The sequence below is a fragment of the Leiobunum rupestre genome, chromosome 11 (assembly GCF_980474605.1).
Source record: "Leiobunum rupestre chromosome 11, qqLeiRupe1.1.hap1, whole genome shotgun sequence".
Lineage (NCBI taxonomy): Eukaryota > Metazoa > Arthropoda > Arachnida > Opiliones > Sclerosomatidae > Leiobunum > Leiobunum rupestre.
Window position 1 is genome coordinate 44,985,661 of NC_143394.1, and position 15,422 is coordinate 45,001,082.

The window sequence follows — 15,422 nt, forward strand, 5'->3', positions numbered from 1 at the left end:
GCCTAGTAGGAGGGAATTTAAATTCTAAGGACGTTTTGTAGAACTTACGTGTTAACGAAAACTGAAGATCCTTTATCCGACATTGTCCAGTCGGTGTTCATTTTCTTAATTATTCAGTAAAGTGTGGTCCAAGCACAATTAAAATAGCCAGGACACAAAACAATGTCTTCCAATAAAGTCGATTCTGGTTTTAACGTTTATTTTTTTTACTTTTACAAGTCTAGGAGCGCGTGATTAAGTCGCGAGGAATATTATAATAATAAAGCTATGTCTTGTGACGTAAGAGAAATTCAGATGACGCGTGTTAAAAGCGCGTGCACACGCGCTAAGATTATTTACGTCATGTCTAAATTTTGTTCGAATTTTTTATAAAAATATATTCTTTGGTTTATCTATTCAGATGAAGTTATCTTTTTAACGAAATCGAAAGTATTATTAATGGCGACTTTCACAAATACCAATTGTTTCCCATTTCTAACTACTTCATAATTACCCTTTGAAAAATGCAGTAACGATAATGTTCAATCTTAAATATGTCCTTTTAATAATACTAATTAGTAATCAGTAAAATGACATTACATCTAATAAACAACAAAATTGATCGATTACAAAATTACGTTTTTGCACGTGACAGTACCTTTACATTGTGAGGTATAGCAGGCATATTTACCTGCTTTTATACCCTAACAAGACGGCGTAATTTCACGCGCTAAATGAATTTTAAGATCCATTAATTATACGAATGAAATTTAATTTATACGCGAGATATTTATGTAAAATGTAACGTTTTTATAAAAACTAATTTTTTAAAGATGAAAAATGTTACGTATTCCGTTCCAGAGACATGAAATCAAGAAATGGGACGAGGCGTCGCTAAAACAGCGTAAAACCGGAGCCATAAGCTGCAGTGCCAGGTTCATCCTGGCGTATATCGGTTTTTGTCTATTTTACGAAATAAATGGTTTTCGCGGGCATCCCGTTTTTCAACAACAGTGCCAGGGTTTTTTTGCAAGCTGGAAACTGAGCTTCGGCTCAGGCTAACGGAGAGGGTCCGGGCAAAGTGGCCACCTCGGCGAATTGGGTAGCCTGCCGTGGGGCGGCGGACCTCCGTATGAGGGCTCGGTGGTCTTGTTGACCCATTGCTGCGCCTTTTGCTGGGTTGAGCGGCTGGCGTTGAAGGTGCGACCGTCAATAGTAGAGTTTTCTCGCTACCTTGGCTGTTTTTGTCACCTGTCCGAGCTTGGGGATGCTGGCGTAAGGCGTAACGATGAAGACCTCTAGTTATAAGGATTTAATTTCCAGGTACACCGGGCTATCTAGAGCAATACTCTCAAAACGACTGCTCATTTGGCCGACTGCTCATTTGGCCGACTGCTCATTTGGCCGACTACTCATTTGGCCGACTACTCATTTGGCTGACTGCTAATTTGGCGGTTGAACGATACTAGGTGCGTTTGGTTAGGTACTGTCCTCTAGGTCGCGTTTTAGAAGGCCCAGCGGTGTTATAAAGAACGGGGCTAGGGGGGGGGGGGTGATGGTCCGGCACCCAGCGCTCGAGTGAAATGAGTGCGTGGCGCCGTCAGGCACCAATACTTAGAATACATTGCCCGTTCTAAAAGTCAACCTAACACTAAAGTCTTAGTATAGGACAGGCTACAGTATAACAGTCGGTCAAATAAGCCGTTCATCTCATACACAACAAACTCAACACCCACAGCCGTCATAACACAAACTCAACATTCACACCCTACATATAAACATTACAATAACGAAATATCCAACCAAACTTTGTTAAAACAGTCGCGACGGTGAACGTTAACGAAAAAAAAAAACCATTAAAACCAAACCCAACCGCAAATTAAACCGTTAAAGGGGCTGGAAAGTGGGGTTTTGAAAAACGTCATCCGTGACGTCGACTCGTAATCCGTGACGTCATTAACGAAATTTTGCGCGTAGAACTTTTTTTTCCAAGTTCGCGAAGACGTAAATAGGCACCGCTGTGTTGGGATTTTTGTATAACGAAATCCAGCATGCGGTCTTGGACTCTTAGGGTACGTTCAGTAAAGCTCAGCGGAAGAAAACTCGATATCTTACCGATTTTTAACCACCACGTTCTGTCGTCATATTGACGTCAAAACTTATTGAACGTTTTTTCGTTCAGTCATCGGTGTTTTTCAAAATGGCGGTAAATTATTTATCTGGACCAGAAAATCGGAAAAAGAGAAAACTTTTGTATCTGATAATAAATGAAATTGCCAGCGATGAAATTGTTGACGAAGCTGCTTTAGACTTTAGTGCTTTTCCTTCTTTTTCAAAGAAAATGAAACAAAGCGCGCTAATTGCAAAAATGTTATTAAATAACACTAAGCCTCGGTCCACTCCCTTGAGAATTGCAGATTATGTGGAAAGAACAGTGCCTTATTACACAGACCAGGATTTTAAATCTCACTTTAGAATGAGCAGGACTGCTCTTGAAGTACGTTTAATATTTTTTCACTATATTTTGTTCACCTCTGTAAAGGCTATGCTGAGTAAAAGTCAGCGTTCAGTTGGCATAAGCTTGCTCAATGCCTTTAGGGAATATTGTAGCCTCTACGAACATGAAAAAATTGCGTAAACAAATACTAATTTTAACTTATTTCCATTAGAAATTAATCAATATCTACGGAGTGGCTATAACAACTGAAAAAATGTATGTCACTGTCGCTATAGATAAAAGGATATTAGTTTCATTGTGGCTCTTGGCAACACCCGAATCTTTCAGAAGTATTGGAGATCGTTTCGATCTCTCAAAGGGAAATGCGCATTATGTATTTATTGAATTTGTCAGAATTATATCAAAAATGAGACAAAAATACATTACGTGGCCTACAGACGAAACGATGGATACATCAATGGTATTTTGTGAATCAAAGTACAATTTTCCGGGAACCGTTGGTGCCGTAGACGGTTGCCATATTGATATTAAGGAGCCAATTGAAGAGAAACACTCTTACTACAATCGTAAGAAGAGAACTTCGATATTATTACAAGGTAATTGAATCTCCGCTTGCACCGTTGTTAAAAATTAAATAGCGTGTGTTCATATAGGTATTTGTAACGAAACTCTGATGTTCATCGATTGCTGCGCCGGATGGCCCGGATCTGTTCATGATGCCAGAATGTGGCGTTCCAGTTCCATCTACAAGTGTCTAAAAAATGGGTCAAGGAGTGTTGGCAATGGCCATTTGCAGGGTGACAGTGCCTACCCACTTGATTTATTCATTATGACTCCTTTTAAAGATAATGGCCATTTAACTGAAAAAGAAAAAAATTACAATACATGTCAAAGTTCCGCTCGTCAAATGATAGAACGTTGTTTTGCTCTTTTGAAAGGTAGATTCCGAAGATTAAAATATTTGGACATGTCATTAATAGCTCCAGTTTCTGAAGTCATCATGAGTGCTTGTGTATTACACAATTTTATTTTAATTAATGATGGTGACTGTGACATAGAAGATTTTATAGGAGACATTAATCTTGCCCCACCAACAGCTGATATTGCCGAAGAAGCGGAGAATGCAGCACCTGAAATTGTTAAAAATAAACGAAGGGCTATTTCTGATGCATTAAGGGTACGAAGGCACAGAGATACACTGTAAGTTTGTAAAATACTACTAGTAATAAAAAAAGTTTATACCAAAATCAGTTTTTTTTAATCAACAAATCACATGTTCATAAACGAATTAACCATTTTTGTTAGAACATCATTTCTCGTATCAAGCCTTTTTAAGATTTCAGCTTGAAACTCTCTGTTTTGATTTAAAGTCTTATTTTGGAACTCTTTATTTTGTTCTAAAGCATTTTTCTCATTTTCATCATTTTTCTTGGTCCATTCAACAAACCAATTAGGAACTTCTTCATTCCTTTTCGTTTTTCTTTTCTTTCTTTCTTGAATGGGAATGGTTTTTTCAACCACTTCAATTATATCTATCCTTTCGGATGATGTAGAAGGAGAACTAAGTAATGGTGATGAGATTGACGATGATGATCCTGAATGAGATATTGATGGTGATCTGACACTTGACGACTCTAAAATTAAGGTGTCCAAATTAATAACCATGAAGTTTAGTGACCAGGGTCGGTTGGAGGACCAAGCAAAAATGAGTTCCGATTATATTCCATTTTCGATCAGACTAAGATTACAACACTGAAAAAAATCACTTAGTCTCTCGTGACCATACAACTCTGAGGAATCCGGGAGAGATCAGCAATGGAAGATGTGAATCAGTCTCAAAATTGCTCTTTCTCTCAATCGAAGACCGTTTAAATATTTGGAGCAATTCAATGGAAAACAGTATAAAAAACTAAGGCTGGGCGAATAACGAAATAATTCGATATATTATGCAACGAATATTCGATAAGGTAATATTGCATTAAGCCTAACTATTCGGTATTAGATTCTAAAACTACTATTCATCTCGATAGGCTAAGAGTGCTATTCGCCCAGCCTTAAAAAAGTTATTTAAATGCATTTATAAAAAGTTGTAATTACTTGAAGATGATTCGCCAATTGAATTTAACAAGTTAACTGGTGAAATAGCATGGTCTGTATTGAAAATTTCATCCATTTCATCAAAATACATCCATGTTTGTTTTCCTCTTCCAGTTTTACTGGCCTTGTCTTTCACTTTCTTGTAGCTATAAGGAACAGTATATTATTAGACCCCATTTTTGCTATGAAATGCTAAACAACAACTCGGATAATAATGCTCAGCGATGATATTGAAATCGCCTTCAACGTTTCTGAGTTGTTCAACGCAAAATGTGTAAATGCTCACAGAATCTTAGTTTTAACTTACGTTCCTTTTAAGTTTCTAAATTTTGTATCACAATCATCTGGTGACCAAACATAACCTTTTTCTCTCATTGCTGAGGCAATTTTTTGCCACACTTTCTTTTTTTTTCTTGAATTTTCTAATTCATCTTTGTGGGTGCCAAATAAACTTATTAAAAGTAAAGTAGATTTGTGGTCCCATCTTATAGATGAAACTGTAATTGGAAAAACATTACTTAATAATTTTTAAAACTAAAGTTACATTAAAATAATTTTACCATCCGAATCTTTATCGATTTCACTTCCTTCATCTGAATTCAAAATATTTGTTTTATTCTTTACAAAAGAACTTGTACAACTTTCATTTCCAATTGAAACGTTGCTATCTTTCCCAATTGAAACGTAACTTTCTTTTCCAAATAGAACTTCGCTTTCTGTATCAAATGGAACTTCGCTTTCTGTATCAAATGGAACTTCGCTTTCTTTATCAAATGGAACTTCGCTTTCTTTATCAAATGGAACTTCGCTTTCTTTATCAAATGGAACTTCGCTCTCCATTTCCATTGTGCCTTTTCTTAGCGGCTTAATCCCAATTGTTTTTGCCTGCTCAAGGCAAAAATTTGCAAAGGCCGCATCTGTATCATAAATCATTCGATTAATAGACAATTAATATTGGTTTAAAAAAAGCACATTGCTTGATGCACACAATGAAAATGTAAACAATTGGTACCAAGGCTTAGTGTTTCACAAGTGAATACATCTTCATGGGAATAAATTAAAAATAAACTCATAACTGAAAGTTTAAACAATATCATACCATTTAAAATTCTTTGATGGTCAGCTGGTCTAACTGCAATTAAATAGCTTTCTCCATTATTGTTATCTACAAGTAGCACTTCGACCATTTCGTTCGCCGCCATTTCTCCTTTACGCTCCAGCTACGCGTATTACGTTACGCTATCAAAAAAACCGACCAGATCTTTCGGTGACTTCGCTGACTCACCGATTACTATCGTGACGTCAATACGAGAATCTAAAATTGTCGTTCAGTAAAACACCGCTGACATCGGTTACTCAGCGGACTCAGCGCTGAGCGTTATTGAACGTAGCCTTAGTCAGTGTTAGCTGAACTCGTAGGATATTTTAAAATTTTATTAATTTTTATTGAGATTTAGTATAAAATTAAGATGGATAATATCGAAAACTTATGCTGTGAATGTAAGGGTAGTGTTCTTTCTGGTTCAGGAAAAGGAAATAAAAAAAAACGAGTTGTAGTTGTAGAGAAAATGGACAAACATGTGGATCTTTGCGTAGTCGTGGTAAACGTAGATACAAATGCACTAATGGAAAACCACCTAAATGTAAAGAGGTTGTAATTCAATCTAAGAAAAATAAAGTGTCGAAAACCAAAAGTAACCAAAACCTTGAGGTATGTCTCTTTTATATTTATAAAAGATAATAAATAAAAAAGTTGTAATGGTTTAATTTCGTTTCAGGCGCTAATGAAACTGTCCCATAAACAGTTGGCGTTGGCATGGATTAAACACTAAATCCATGGCGTTGGTTTTAGAGGATATTCTTCAGAAGAATCCCAAAATTATACTTGAAAAACACATGCCAGAGCAGGAAACCCCAGATTCTCAAGGACAAGATCCTGTTGAAGAACCCGAAAGCACGAGGGATCACCCTTGTCCCGATCCTGAACCACAACCAGGTAATGCACCAGACTGGTGTCTTTGCAAGAAATGTGGTGAGATGCCTACACCGACAGAGTTTGTTGTTCCAATGCTAGGTTCGTACATTGACAATTGTATTGACATTTTATTTGCTTCCCTAATTGTTATTTGAAAAATTCAAATTTATTTATACAAATTTTAGGGATACTGGCTGTATTACTGAACATATTGATTTACGACGACTAATTTTGGATAGAGAAGTTTTGAGACTTCAGATGAACATTCGTAGGGATGCTATAAACGTTAAGAGCTCTTGTGACCAACAGATTCTACCGGCACCCTGGCTATAAACAATATATTACTTGGCAAATTGGCCCAATGGGTAGGCGCAATCGAAGGATAATTCCTTCTTGTGCTGTTCTAAATATAAGACAGATCTACCCAAACCCACCTGGAAGAGCATACAAGGGATTCATTGCTATTGTTCTACCAAACCACAACGTAGCGCAGCCACATTGAAGGTTTTTTTTCAATACTTTTTTGTGCTTGGAAATTTAATAAAATTTTATTGAAAAATCAATTAATCATTCATTCATTTCCAATATTTAGCTCACTACAAAGAACCTGATTCGGCACAAATCTTGCTTTCTTTTCTCTCAAAAGAATAAGTTCATCTTTTGGTGGGCATGTTGTTTTGCGTGGTTTTGATTTTGGAAAAATATTATTAATATTTCTAACCACTTCCTTCGATAGAGTCAACTCCAATAGTTCTTGAAACGCATTCATACATTTGTCTATTTTAACAGGTACAGCAGAATACTTGGAAGATAACTTCAAACACCTTTTTTTATACCTGTAAAAATATGATTTAATTTCAGATTTAACAATAATTATTTAACGAGGTTTACCTTAATACACCACTTTTGGTTGTTGCTTGGGGCCTATGTACGTTAGTGTTGAAATCTATTACCGCCAAAAGATTTCTTGCAACATAACCCTTGAAGCTAAAAAAAGGGAAAACAATCAAATAGGCTACCTTTATTTTTTTAAAAACAAAATTAACATTACTTGAAAGGTAGTTTTTTCAATGCATAACTTAAAATAAGAGAATGAAAGGACTCCAGAGATCCAGTATGCCTAAATAAAATTAATATTACATGAAATTTAAATTAAGCAACAGTACACTCAGTTATTTTATAAAATAACAAACCTAAAATTTTCATAGAAATGAAAATCTCTAAGGAAGTTTTTATCCAAAATTAGAGACTGTAATTTTTCATACGCCACACTCTCATAATCTAAGTAGTTCTTATCCCTTTCTTCCTCTGTTAGCTCTTCGTGGTAACATGCACCCATAATCCAGTCATGCTCGTTAGTTACATGATGCAACAACGTACACCAGATTTCCTAAAAAAAACCATTAAGAATTATTTCATTAAATAATTAGTATACCATTATAATTACCTTCATTTGATCACTATCTTGTTGACATTTTTGTGCCGACCACCAAAAATGATTAATCACTGAATCAATCCATTTGCAAAGAGCAGCACATCCTCGTTCTTTGCTAACCTAGAAATGATTATTGATTAATTAGTTAATAATTATTATCGGATACCAATTATTTAAGAATACCTTAATCAATCTTTTCCTCAGATTCTTTGCAGCGTGCCAGATATCATGGGAATGTTTGATTTCTGGAAACTCTTTCCCTAATACAAATAAGAAAAATTAATAATTGAATGAAAATTATCAAACCGTGGCGTAGCCAGAAATTTGTCAAGGGAGGGGGGAGAGAAGGAGGTGAAAATATAGTACAGTCAAAGTTAGGGCCAAGGGGGGTTTTGACACTAAACCCCCTCTCCCCTTGTCTACGCCACTGTTACCAAAAGATAAGCTAAAATTTCCAAAATAAAAATTTACTCATTATAGATTTAACTTGCACATGCGCATCAGTCACAACTTCAGAAATTGTACAATGTTCTTGTAGTTTAGCCATTATCTTCCGAAAGCAAAGAGGTTCCATATTTACACTTTTATTGTCAGTCTCGCTTTTTTCACAAAACTCGATAGCGATAATTTTATTTGTCGACACATCAATGGCAGTGTAAGTGCAAAATTTTGCGCAGTACCCGGGGCTAGATCCGAGAACTGGTTATTAAAATTAATTTTCAAGACAAACTAAGATAAATACCATACCTGTCATTTCTAGCGTCCAAAGCAATTATTATGGGTTCCTTGCATTGAGATAGTAAAGCAATTTGCATGGAATCCCAGAATTGAACGATAGCTGGATAGCAATATTTATCATGCAGCTTGTACGTGGTTGAATGGCTAATTCCTTTTAGATCCATTAATGAGAAAAATGTTTCCAACTTCATTTTAAAAAAAATTTTAATGATGTTATTATTTATTCATTACGTGAATTTGTATTAGGTGTACCTTAGTAAAAGAACTTCCTGAATATAGAATACATGATGACAACTTTAGTGTAAAATCGTTATCAACCGTACTCCAAACACCTTGGTGTGATTCAATACTTCTACATTTCCATGAAACGTAGAATGCTGCCCCTTTATAGTAACGGCTATAATACAATTTTGAACCGCAGTTTTCAGTTGGGCAAATACTGCCATAACATTGCTGCACTAAAGAATAAATTCTTTCCATTTGGACCATACAATAAGATTTAATTTTGGTATCTCCTCCCTTATCAGACTCCGGAAGAGAAAAATCCAGAAATTCATTCTCCGTTGTACGAGGATTTTTCCCTGGGCTTCCATAACATACACTAAATGAAAAGAAAAAACATTTAGTATAATTATAAAGCCCCTTTGTTAATATTTCTCTATGAATATTTACATCAAGCTACCATCGAGTTGAAATGAAGAACCAAAGGGTGTATTAGGCTCTTGAGGTGTATCAGAAGAATTCAGAGACATATTACCATCCATATATGTGACCAGTGCTTTCGTACTCTCATTTGTTATATATTCTCTGTAATTAATAATATAATTTAATATAAATTTTATAATATTTCAATTTTCAAAAATTCATACGTACATTTCTCCCTCTGGTGAAAGCAATTTACTATTGCAAGAAAGCTCCGTTGATTCAGAAATGTTTAGTAGTTCCCGAGGCCTGTATAATGCTTTAATTAACTTGGCCCGACAACTATTTATTTTTGGCGTACTCGTCTGAATCTTGGTTATTTTAGGTAGTGGTGAACTTGGATTTTCTTCAATGTTACAATCAAAATGTTCGTCAAATGATAAATTACTAATACCATTATCGAGCGTATCAAGGGCACAATACTTATTGGTTCCCTACCTTTAGTCTGGGATTCTATAATAGTTTCTTCACAATCTAAGTTACACTGCGTACTCACTTCATTTGTATCTATCGAGAATTGAGGGTATTTATCCAGTTTGGGAGGTTCATTTTCAAGAAAGCATTGTTTACAGTGTAAGTCATGAGTGAACAACAAATGTTTGACGAAAAATTCATTTGAGCGATAAGGTCTTTTGATAGAAGTGTGTTCGTAATTTTTTAAATTAATATTTGCGAGCTTCATGGAATTTTGTAAAAAAACGCTGGATGAATCGAAGCCAATTTCTAAGGGCCTTGGTTTCAAGGAAGCATTTTTATAAACCTTGGTACTCAACCACAGTTCTTTTGCCTTTTCCCACTTATCAAATTCACCAACAAGATATATTTTCGTATCATCACGTTTCCGTTTTTTATTTGAATTAAACTCGTTCATTTTAATTAAATAATACTAAAATACTAGAACCAAAACCACGTGCACGAAGACCCCAATATCTTAACTCTCTTACAAGTTCGTTCGCGTATGAATACCTCCCACTAATCTCTCTCTCGGTTCCGCTTCTCACTATTTTCAAAACCCAGCGTTGCCAGAAGCCTTAAACAGAATTATCGTACGAACTTTGTAAAAAATATCGTACATAATTAAAAATTATCGTACACTAGGTATATCGTGTAACTCGCAACCGAGACGGTTATAGGCGTCGCTGAAGGTTTCATATAACTTCTTGGGTGTGTAGCGTCTGCTAGAGTGGAAAATTCATATATCGGATAGTCAATGCTTTTCTTTATTATATTGTAATAATAAAGTAAGTAATTTCAACGGATAAAAATATATTTTCATATATTTCCGCGAAAGTTTAAAACTTTGATTGTCAGTAACGTCTGCTTATACGCTACCTCTTACTGTAGCTAAAAGAGGGCGTATGCGTAGTAAAATCTTGCAGGCCAGGGTGAGAAATAAGGATTTTTTTTTTAAAACTGGACCTGTGGCCAGTTACCCTAGGTAGTTTAATTAAAAAACTGTCCACTGGCCACTTACCACTTCTAACCCTCAAAATCAGGCTTTCATAATTTATGGTCAAATTTCCTATTCTTGACAATATGTGCTATAGACCCGAACCGAACAAGCCTACTGAGAGAGAGACTGTTTATATTTCTTTTTTCTAACTGCTAAATTCGCTTCTTCTATAATGTAGAGTAGACAGACTCCCCTAGTCACCCACCCATACACACAATTGACACAAGGCCAAGCACATAGCATAGAAGCAAAGACCAAACAATTTTAGGGATTAATTTAGAACTTTTTTAATGAACTAAAATCTTGAAGGGAAATTTTTTTGAATTAATTAAATTGTCACCAGGGCCATTAACACCCCAAGCATTTAATTTTTTAAATGGCCAGGTATTTTTTAAACTGTCCCAGGTAATTTTTAAACTGGTGATTGGCCTGTGATAGTGCCTTATTTCTCACACTGGTGCAGGCACCCACCAGTGTTTGAAAAATTCATCCAGAAAATCAGGTAGCAGACGACGTGTCGAAGCTTTCCTTATGTCCGTAATTCGCGGGAAACTGACGAAATTCAAACGCCGGTGGAGCCCTTTAAGCTTGGCCTATTCGAAAGGTTATTTTTTTCGTCTATGGTTGTCAGTGATAATATTAGTCTAAAATAGAACTAGACTGTTAGCAATTTTATTGTACACATTTAGATAACAAAACGACATATAATGAAAACTTGTAAACACTTAGAACATACTAATATCACTTAAGTCCAAGTCGCAACGTTCGTCAAAATCATCGTCACCGTGTTGCACTGTAATATCGGATTTACCTGGATATAATACGGCGGACGTCATGCGGTTTATCATTTGAGTGGTAGGTTTAAATGCAAAACAGCAATCTTTGGACTGTGTTTTGACACACTGAGCTGATAGGAGGGCTCCTTTTACGGTCTTTGTCGAGAGTTTGTTCCTTATTTTGGTTTTTGTTAAGTTATTTTTACTAAAAAGCCTCTCAGTGTCAGCATTGGAATGTGGGAGAGTTAGGACGGACAGCGCAAATTGTGGCAAAATATTATATATGCGATCGCCATGAGCAGTGACAGTTTGGGAAAGCTTGTGCCAAAATACATCAATTTCCTCTTCATTGGTGATATCTTGAGGTAGTTGGTCAAATGGAAGACGTCGCCATTCGTCATCAAGTTGCTGCAGTTTTTTGGGCTCTGACGGCTTTGCTCTAGGACACAAGTCACATAAAAACAAAACAGATGAAGTATCATTTCGGTATCTCGCCGACAAATCATTCTTAGGATTTAAAACTGGCAATGCCACCAATAATTTATTTCCTAAGGGAAAACGTGCTTTAATTCCTATGCATAGTTTATAAAGATACTCGCGGCACTTTTCTCGGAAGTAAATAATAAGATCAGGTCTTGCCAACACTTCAGGATTTTTAAGGCCTTCAATGACGCCGACTCCCAAGTATATGTTTTCTAGGCGTATGAATTTGCTACTTTCATCTGGTCGGATTTCGGATAGGTTAGTCTTTCCAACATATTCCTGATACATAAACGCGGAGAGAAGCTCTCGGTATGCTGTTTCCATTTTATCGTGTAATGCTGTGACAACAACTGATGTCGACTGAAATAATGCATTCATATAGGTTACTTTCGGAAGTACCCAAGCTAGGAAGGCGTAGTACAATTTCATAAATGGGTCTTGGAGGGCATTAAATATTTGTTCAGCAGCAAGCGTTCGCTCATTCATCCATATATCTGTGAAATAGAGCCGGAGGGCTTGCCATTGCTCCAGAACACGTTCAATTGCGGGCAGAAAGGAAAGCCATCGAGTGATAGCCAAGCCAAGCATCTGGTGCTCGTTCACGTTGACAAACTCTTGAAATTGTTGTAGCTGAGCCTTCCTCTTGGCACTTTGTCTGAAGTATAAGAAGACGTTTCTGGCTAAATCTTCACATCCTCGTGGCAAAACTTTGCACGCCTCACTCGAAGCTCGATGCAAAGAATGACACACGCATTTCATTAATATTATGCCTGGGCATTCTTGGCGCAGACGACTGATAATGGAGTTGTAGTCTCCAACATTGTTACTTGCAGAGTCACAACCGAAGCCCAGCACGTTTTCCATTGGTATGCCTTTAACTTTAAACGAGTTCATCATCAACTTGTAAAGACGTGCACCGGTGGCACCTTCTTCTGCAGCAGCTGCATCCCCCTTTGAGAATACATCATGAAGGTCAAACAGTCTACTGACTATTCTCCCTGCTGTGTAATCGTAATATCGAACCATAATGCACGACGTCTTGCTTGACATATCAGTTGACTCATCGGTCAAAATAGAGAACTTTACCTTTTTCAACATTTCACAAATTTCGTCTTCATGAGCTGCACCTATAACATTTGTTACAATTTTAGTGCATTTTGTTCTTTTCATATGCATTCCTTTGCATATATCAGAATCAGGAAAACATGATTTTAGTGTTGGTAGAAGGTGATCCATTATGTTAAACGCAAGATTGTGTGTTGGAAAAAATGCGGATAACTTCAGCTCCGCTTCTGCGATTTGTTTATTTAACTGTGAAGAACCAGAACCAGTAGCGCCTTTTTCAAGAAATGTTTTCATCGTCGAAAAACTGGTCACTTCAAGACCCTTCTCAATTTTTTGGTGCCTCTTTGACTTATGGTGTAATTTTATAGTGGTTATATTTGCAGAAAAGGCCAAATCGCACCAAGAGCATTTAGATTTTACATTACTTGTAGGATGAGGCTTAAGCCACGATGATACGTGAGGTCCAAAATCTCCTGTGTTTTGCTCCCATTCGATTCTATATTTTTGACTACGATGCTTTGAACTACCCGTTTTCTTCTTGGGGGGCGTTTCATATCCCGTGACTTCAATGTCACTAGACATCATTGATTAAAATTCTTTGAATCTAAAATATTAATTGTTATACAGTATGTAAATAACCAAGAATAACATTGAAATATACACTTTGGGGTGCCTAGGTAAGATCAAAGCCTCCAGTGTCGGCCTTATATACGATTGCTTTGCGTACAATTAAGTGTCCCAATTAATTTTATAGTGTAAACTGGGCTTTAAATTAACCTATAATATTTGGTCGACGTTCAACATTTTTAAAAGGAAAGGCACCACCAGGAGTTTCGATTGGTGCTCAAAGTGCTCAAAGAGGCTGGCCACGTTGACGTCACTCCGTAGGTTTGCCCATGCAGGACCATCATGACTGTATTCTTTTTCATTGAGAAAAAGTAATCGCTACTTTCTCTGACGACCTCATGCCAAGTAAAAATTACGAAAAATATTTCTTAGAGGTTCCCTCTCGAAAATTAGATTTAATAGAACTGGAGTTTCGATTCCCTCTAGACCAGGTTTGTATGAAAGTTTCAAACTCGCGACCAGTGAAATTATACGAAAAAAAATTGTAAATAAGTAGGTGCTAAATTTTTGGTGTGACATTTGGGGTGAAATTTTTATATTTTTAATTCGCCCAACTAATCGGATCGTGTAAAAACGGTACAATTGTACATAGCTCAAAATGTCTATAGAAACAGATAAAGGGAAGTTACACGCTTTTAGACATTTCAAATGTATAATTAATTTCACGGTTAAAAACATTACACCAAAAATTCTATATGACTGTGACTTTGAAGGGGCGGTTTGGAAAGCTATTTTTTACAAGTTATATTGAGTAAAAACAAGTACAACATAAATTTAAAAAACTTTGTATAAAATGTTTTATTGTTGATGTGATAAAATACACTGTATTTTATCACACAAAAATAAAACTTTCTACCTCTCAAGGTAGCTTTGCACGTGGCCTCGTTAACACTAAAGCCAGCACTAAAAGCCTCATAAGTCCTAACGTTCTAGGCGTCGCCTCATCGAAATTTGCATTGCTAGTGTATTGTTGAAATAACTAATAATATACCGTTTATCTTATTGGTATAATTATCTAAATAAATGTTTTACATCTTAAACGGCTTCTATGAAGTTTTATACGATTAATGTAAAATTGGTGCTTACCGTTGCTGAAATAAAATAGTCCGGGTAAAGATCCAAGCACGGAAGTGGGGAAATTTGGCGGGGCGATGTGTAAGCCAAAACATTACCCATAAGCCTTTGGTAGCCGGTAGGCGCATGTAAGTGGCGCCACGTTTCGGAAATATCCGTACATTACCGTTTCATAGGGGTCAGCGAAAGCGCTAGATATTCTGAGAGTTCTTCGGCAGTCGGCTTCTAGATGGGGGAAAGAGCCCAGGAAAGAGTTCACGATAGAGGTATGGAATTTTCCCCTCCAGGCTCCATCCTTCACTGCGCGCGTAGAAAATAACGGCAACGGCAGAAGAAACACGATTAACTGCGCAAGCCTTTTCTAGTCCTATTTTTATCATATGTGGTGTTGTAACAGAGTAAAAATAATTTGGGAAATATAGACAAAATTATCGTACTTTCGCGTACGATAATACATTTTACATCGTACATCGTACCTGAAACGAAATTCGCGTACGTGTACGATAATTATCGTACGTCTGGCATCGCTGTCAAAACCTCTCCATCAGAGCCAAATTCAT

General features: G+C 36.5%; 3 protein-coding genes and 1 long non-coding RNA gene across 6 annotated transcripts in view; 1 reads left to right on the forward strand and 3 right to left on the reverse strand.

Moving 5' to 3' along the window:
- The window catches only part of LOC149922984 (uncharacterized), a 32,447-nt gene that overhangs the window by 848 nt on the left and 16,177 nt on the right, over positions 1–15,422 (reverse strand). The gene's annotated exons all lie outside the window — the stretch shown is intronic.
- LOC149922985 (uncharacterized) lies at positions 607–7,038 on the forward strand. Of its 2 annotated transcripts, XR_016477227.1 has the most exons (5): positions 607–780; positions 841–934; positions 6,062–6,245; positions 6,313–6,608; positions 6,695–7,038. It is a non-coding gene; the product is annotated as an uncharacterized LOC149922985 (long non-coding RNA). The 2 variants fall into 2 exon arrangements; XR_016477226.1 differs by having other exon boundaries at positions 607–934.
- On the reverse strand, positions 3,707–5,743 carry LOC149922986 (uncharacterized). Its single transcript, XM_090163868.1, has 5 exons — positions 5,634–5,743; positions 5,095–5,451; positions 4,842–5,031; positions 4,535–4,680; positions 3,707–4,071 (listed from the first exon to the last, which is right to left on the reverse strand). Exons 1-5 carry the CDS (start codon positions 5,734–5,736, stop codon positions 3,707–3,709), a joined length of 1,161 nt encoding a protein of 386 aa, XP_090019994.1. The 5' UTR covers positions 5,737–5,743.
- On the reverse strand, positions 6,700–10,433 carry LOC149922987 (uncharacterized). 2 transcript variants are annotated; one of them, XM_090163188.1, is made up of 13 exons: positions 9,556–10,433; positions 9,355–9,489; positions 8,935–9,283; positions 8,692–8,867; positions 8,416–8,630; positions 8,128–8,204; positions 7,957–8,064; positions 7,703–7,899; positions 7,561–7,629; positions 7,401–7,496; positions 7,107–7,345; positions 6,944–7,037; positions 6,700–6,832 (listed from the first exon to the last, which is right to left on the reverse strand). In XM_090163188.1, exons 2-12 carry the CDS (start codon positions 9,444–9,446, stop codon positions 6,979–6,981), a joined length of 1,677 nt encoding a protein of 558 aa, XP_090019314.1. In that variant the 5' UTR covers positions 9,447–9,489; positions 9,556–10,433; the 3' UTR covers positions 6,700–6,832; positions 6,944–6,978. The 2 variants fall into 2 exon arrangements, with proteins under 2 accessions (XP_090019314.1, XP_090019313.1); XM_090163187.1 differs by having other exon boundaries at positions 6,700–6,836.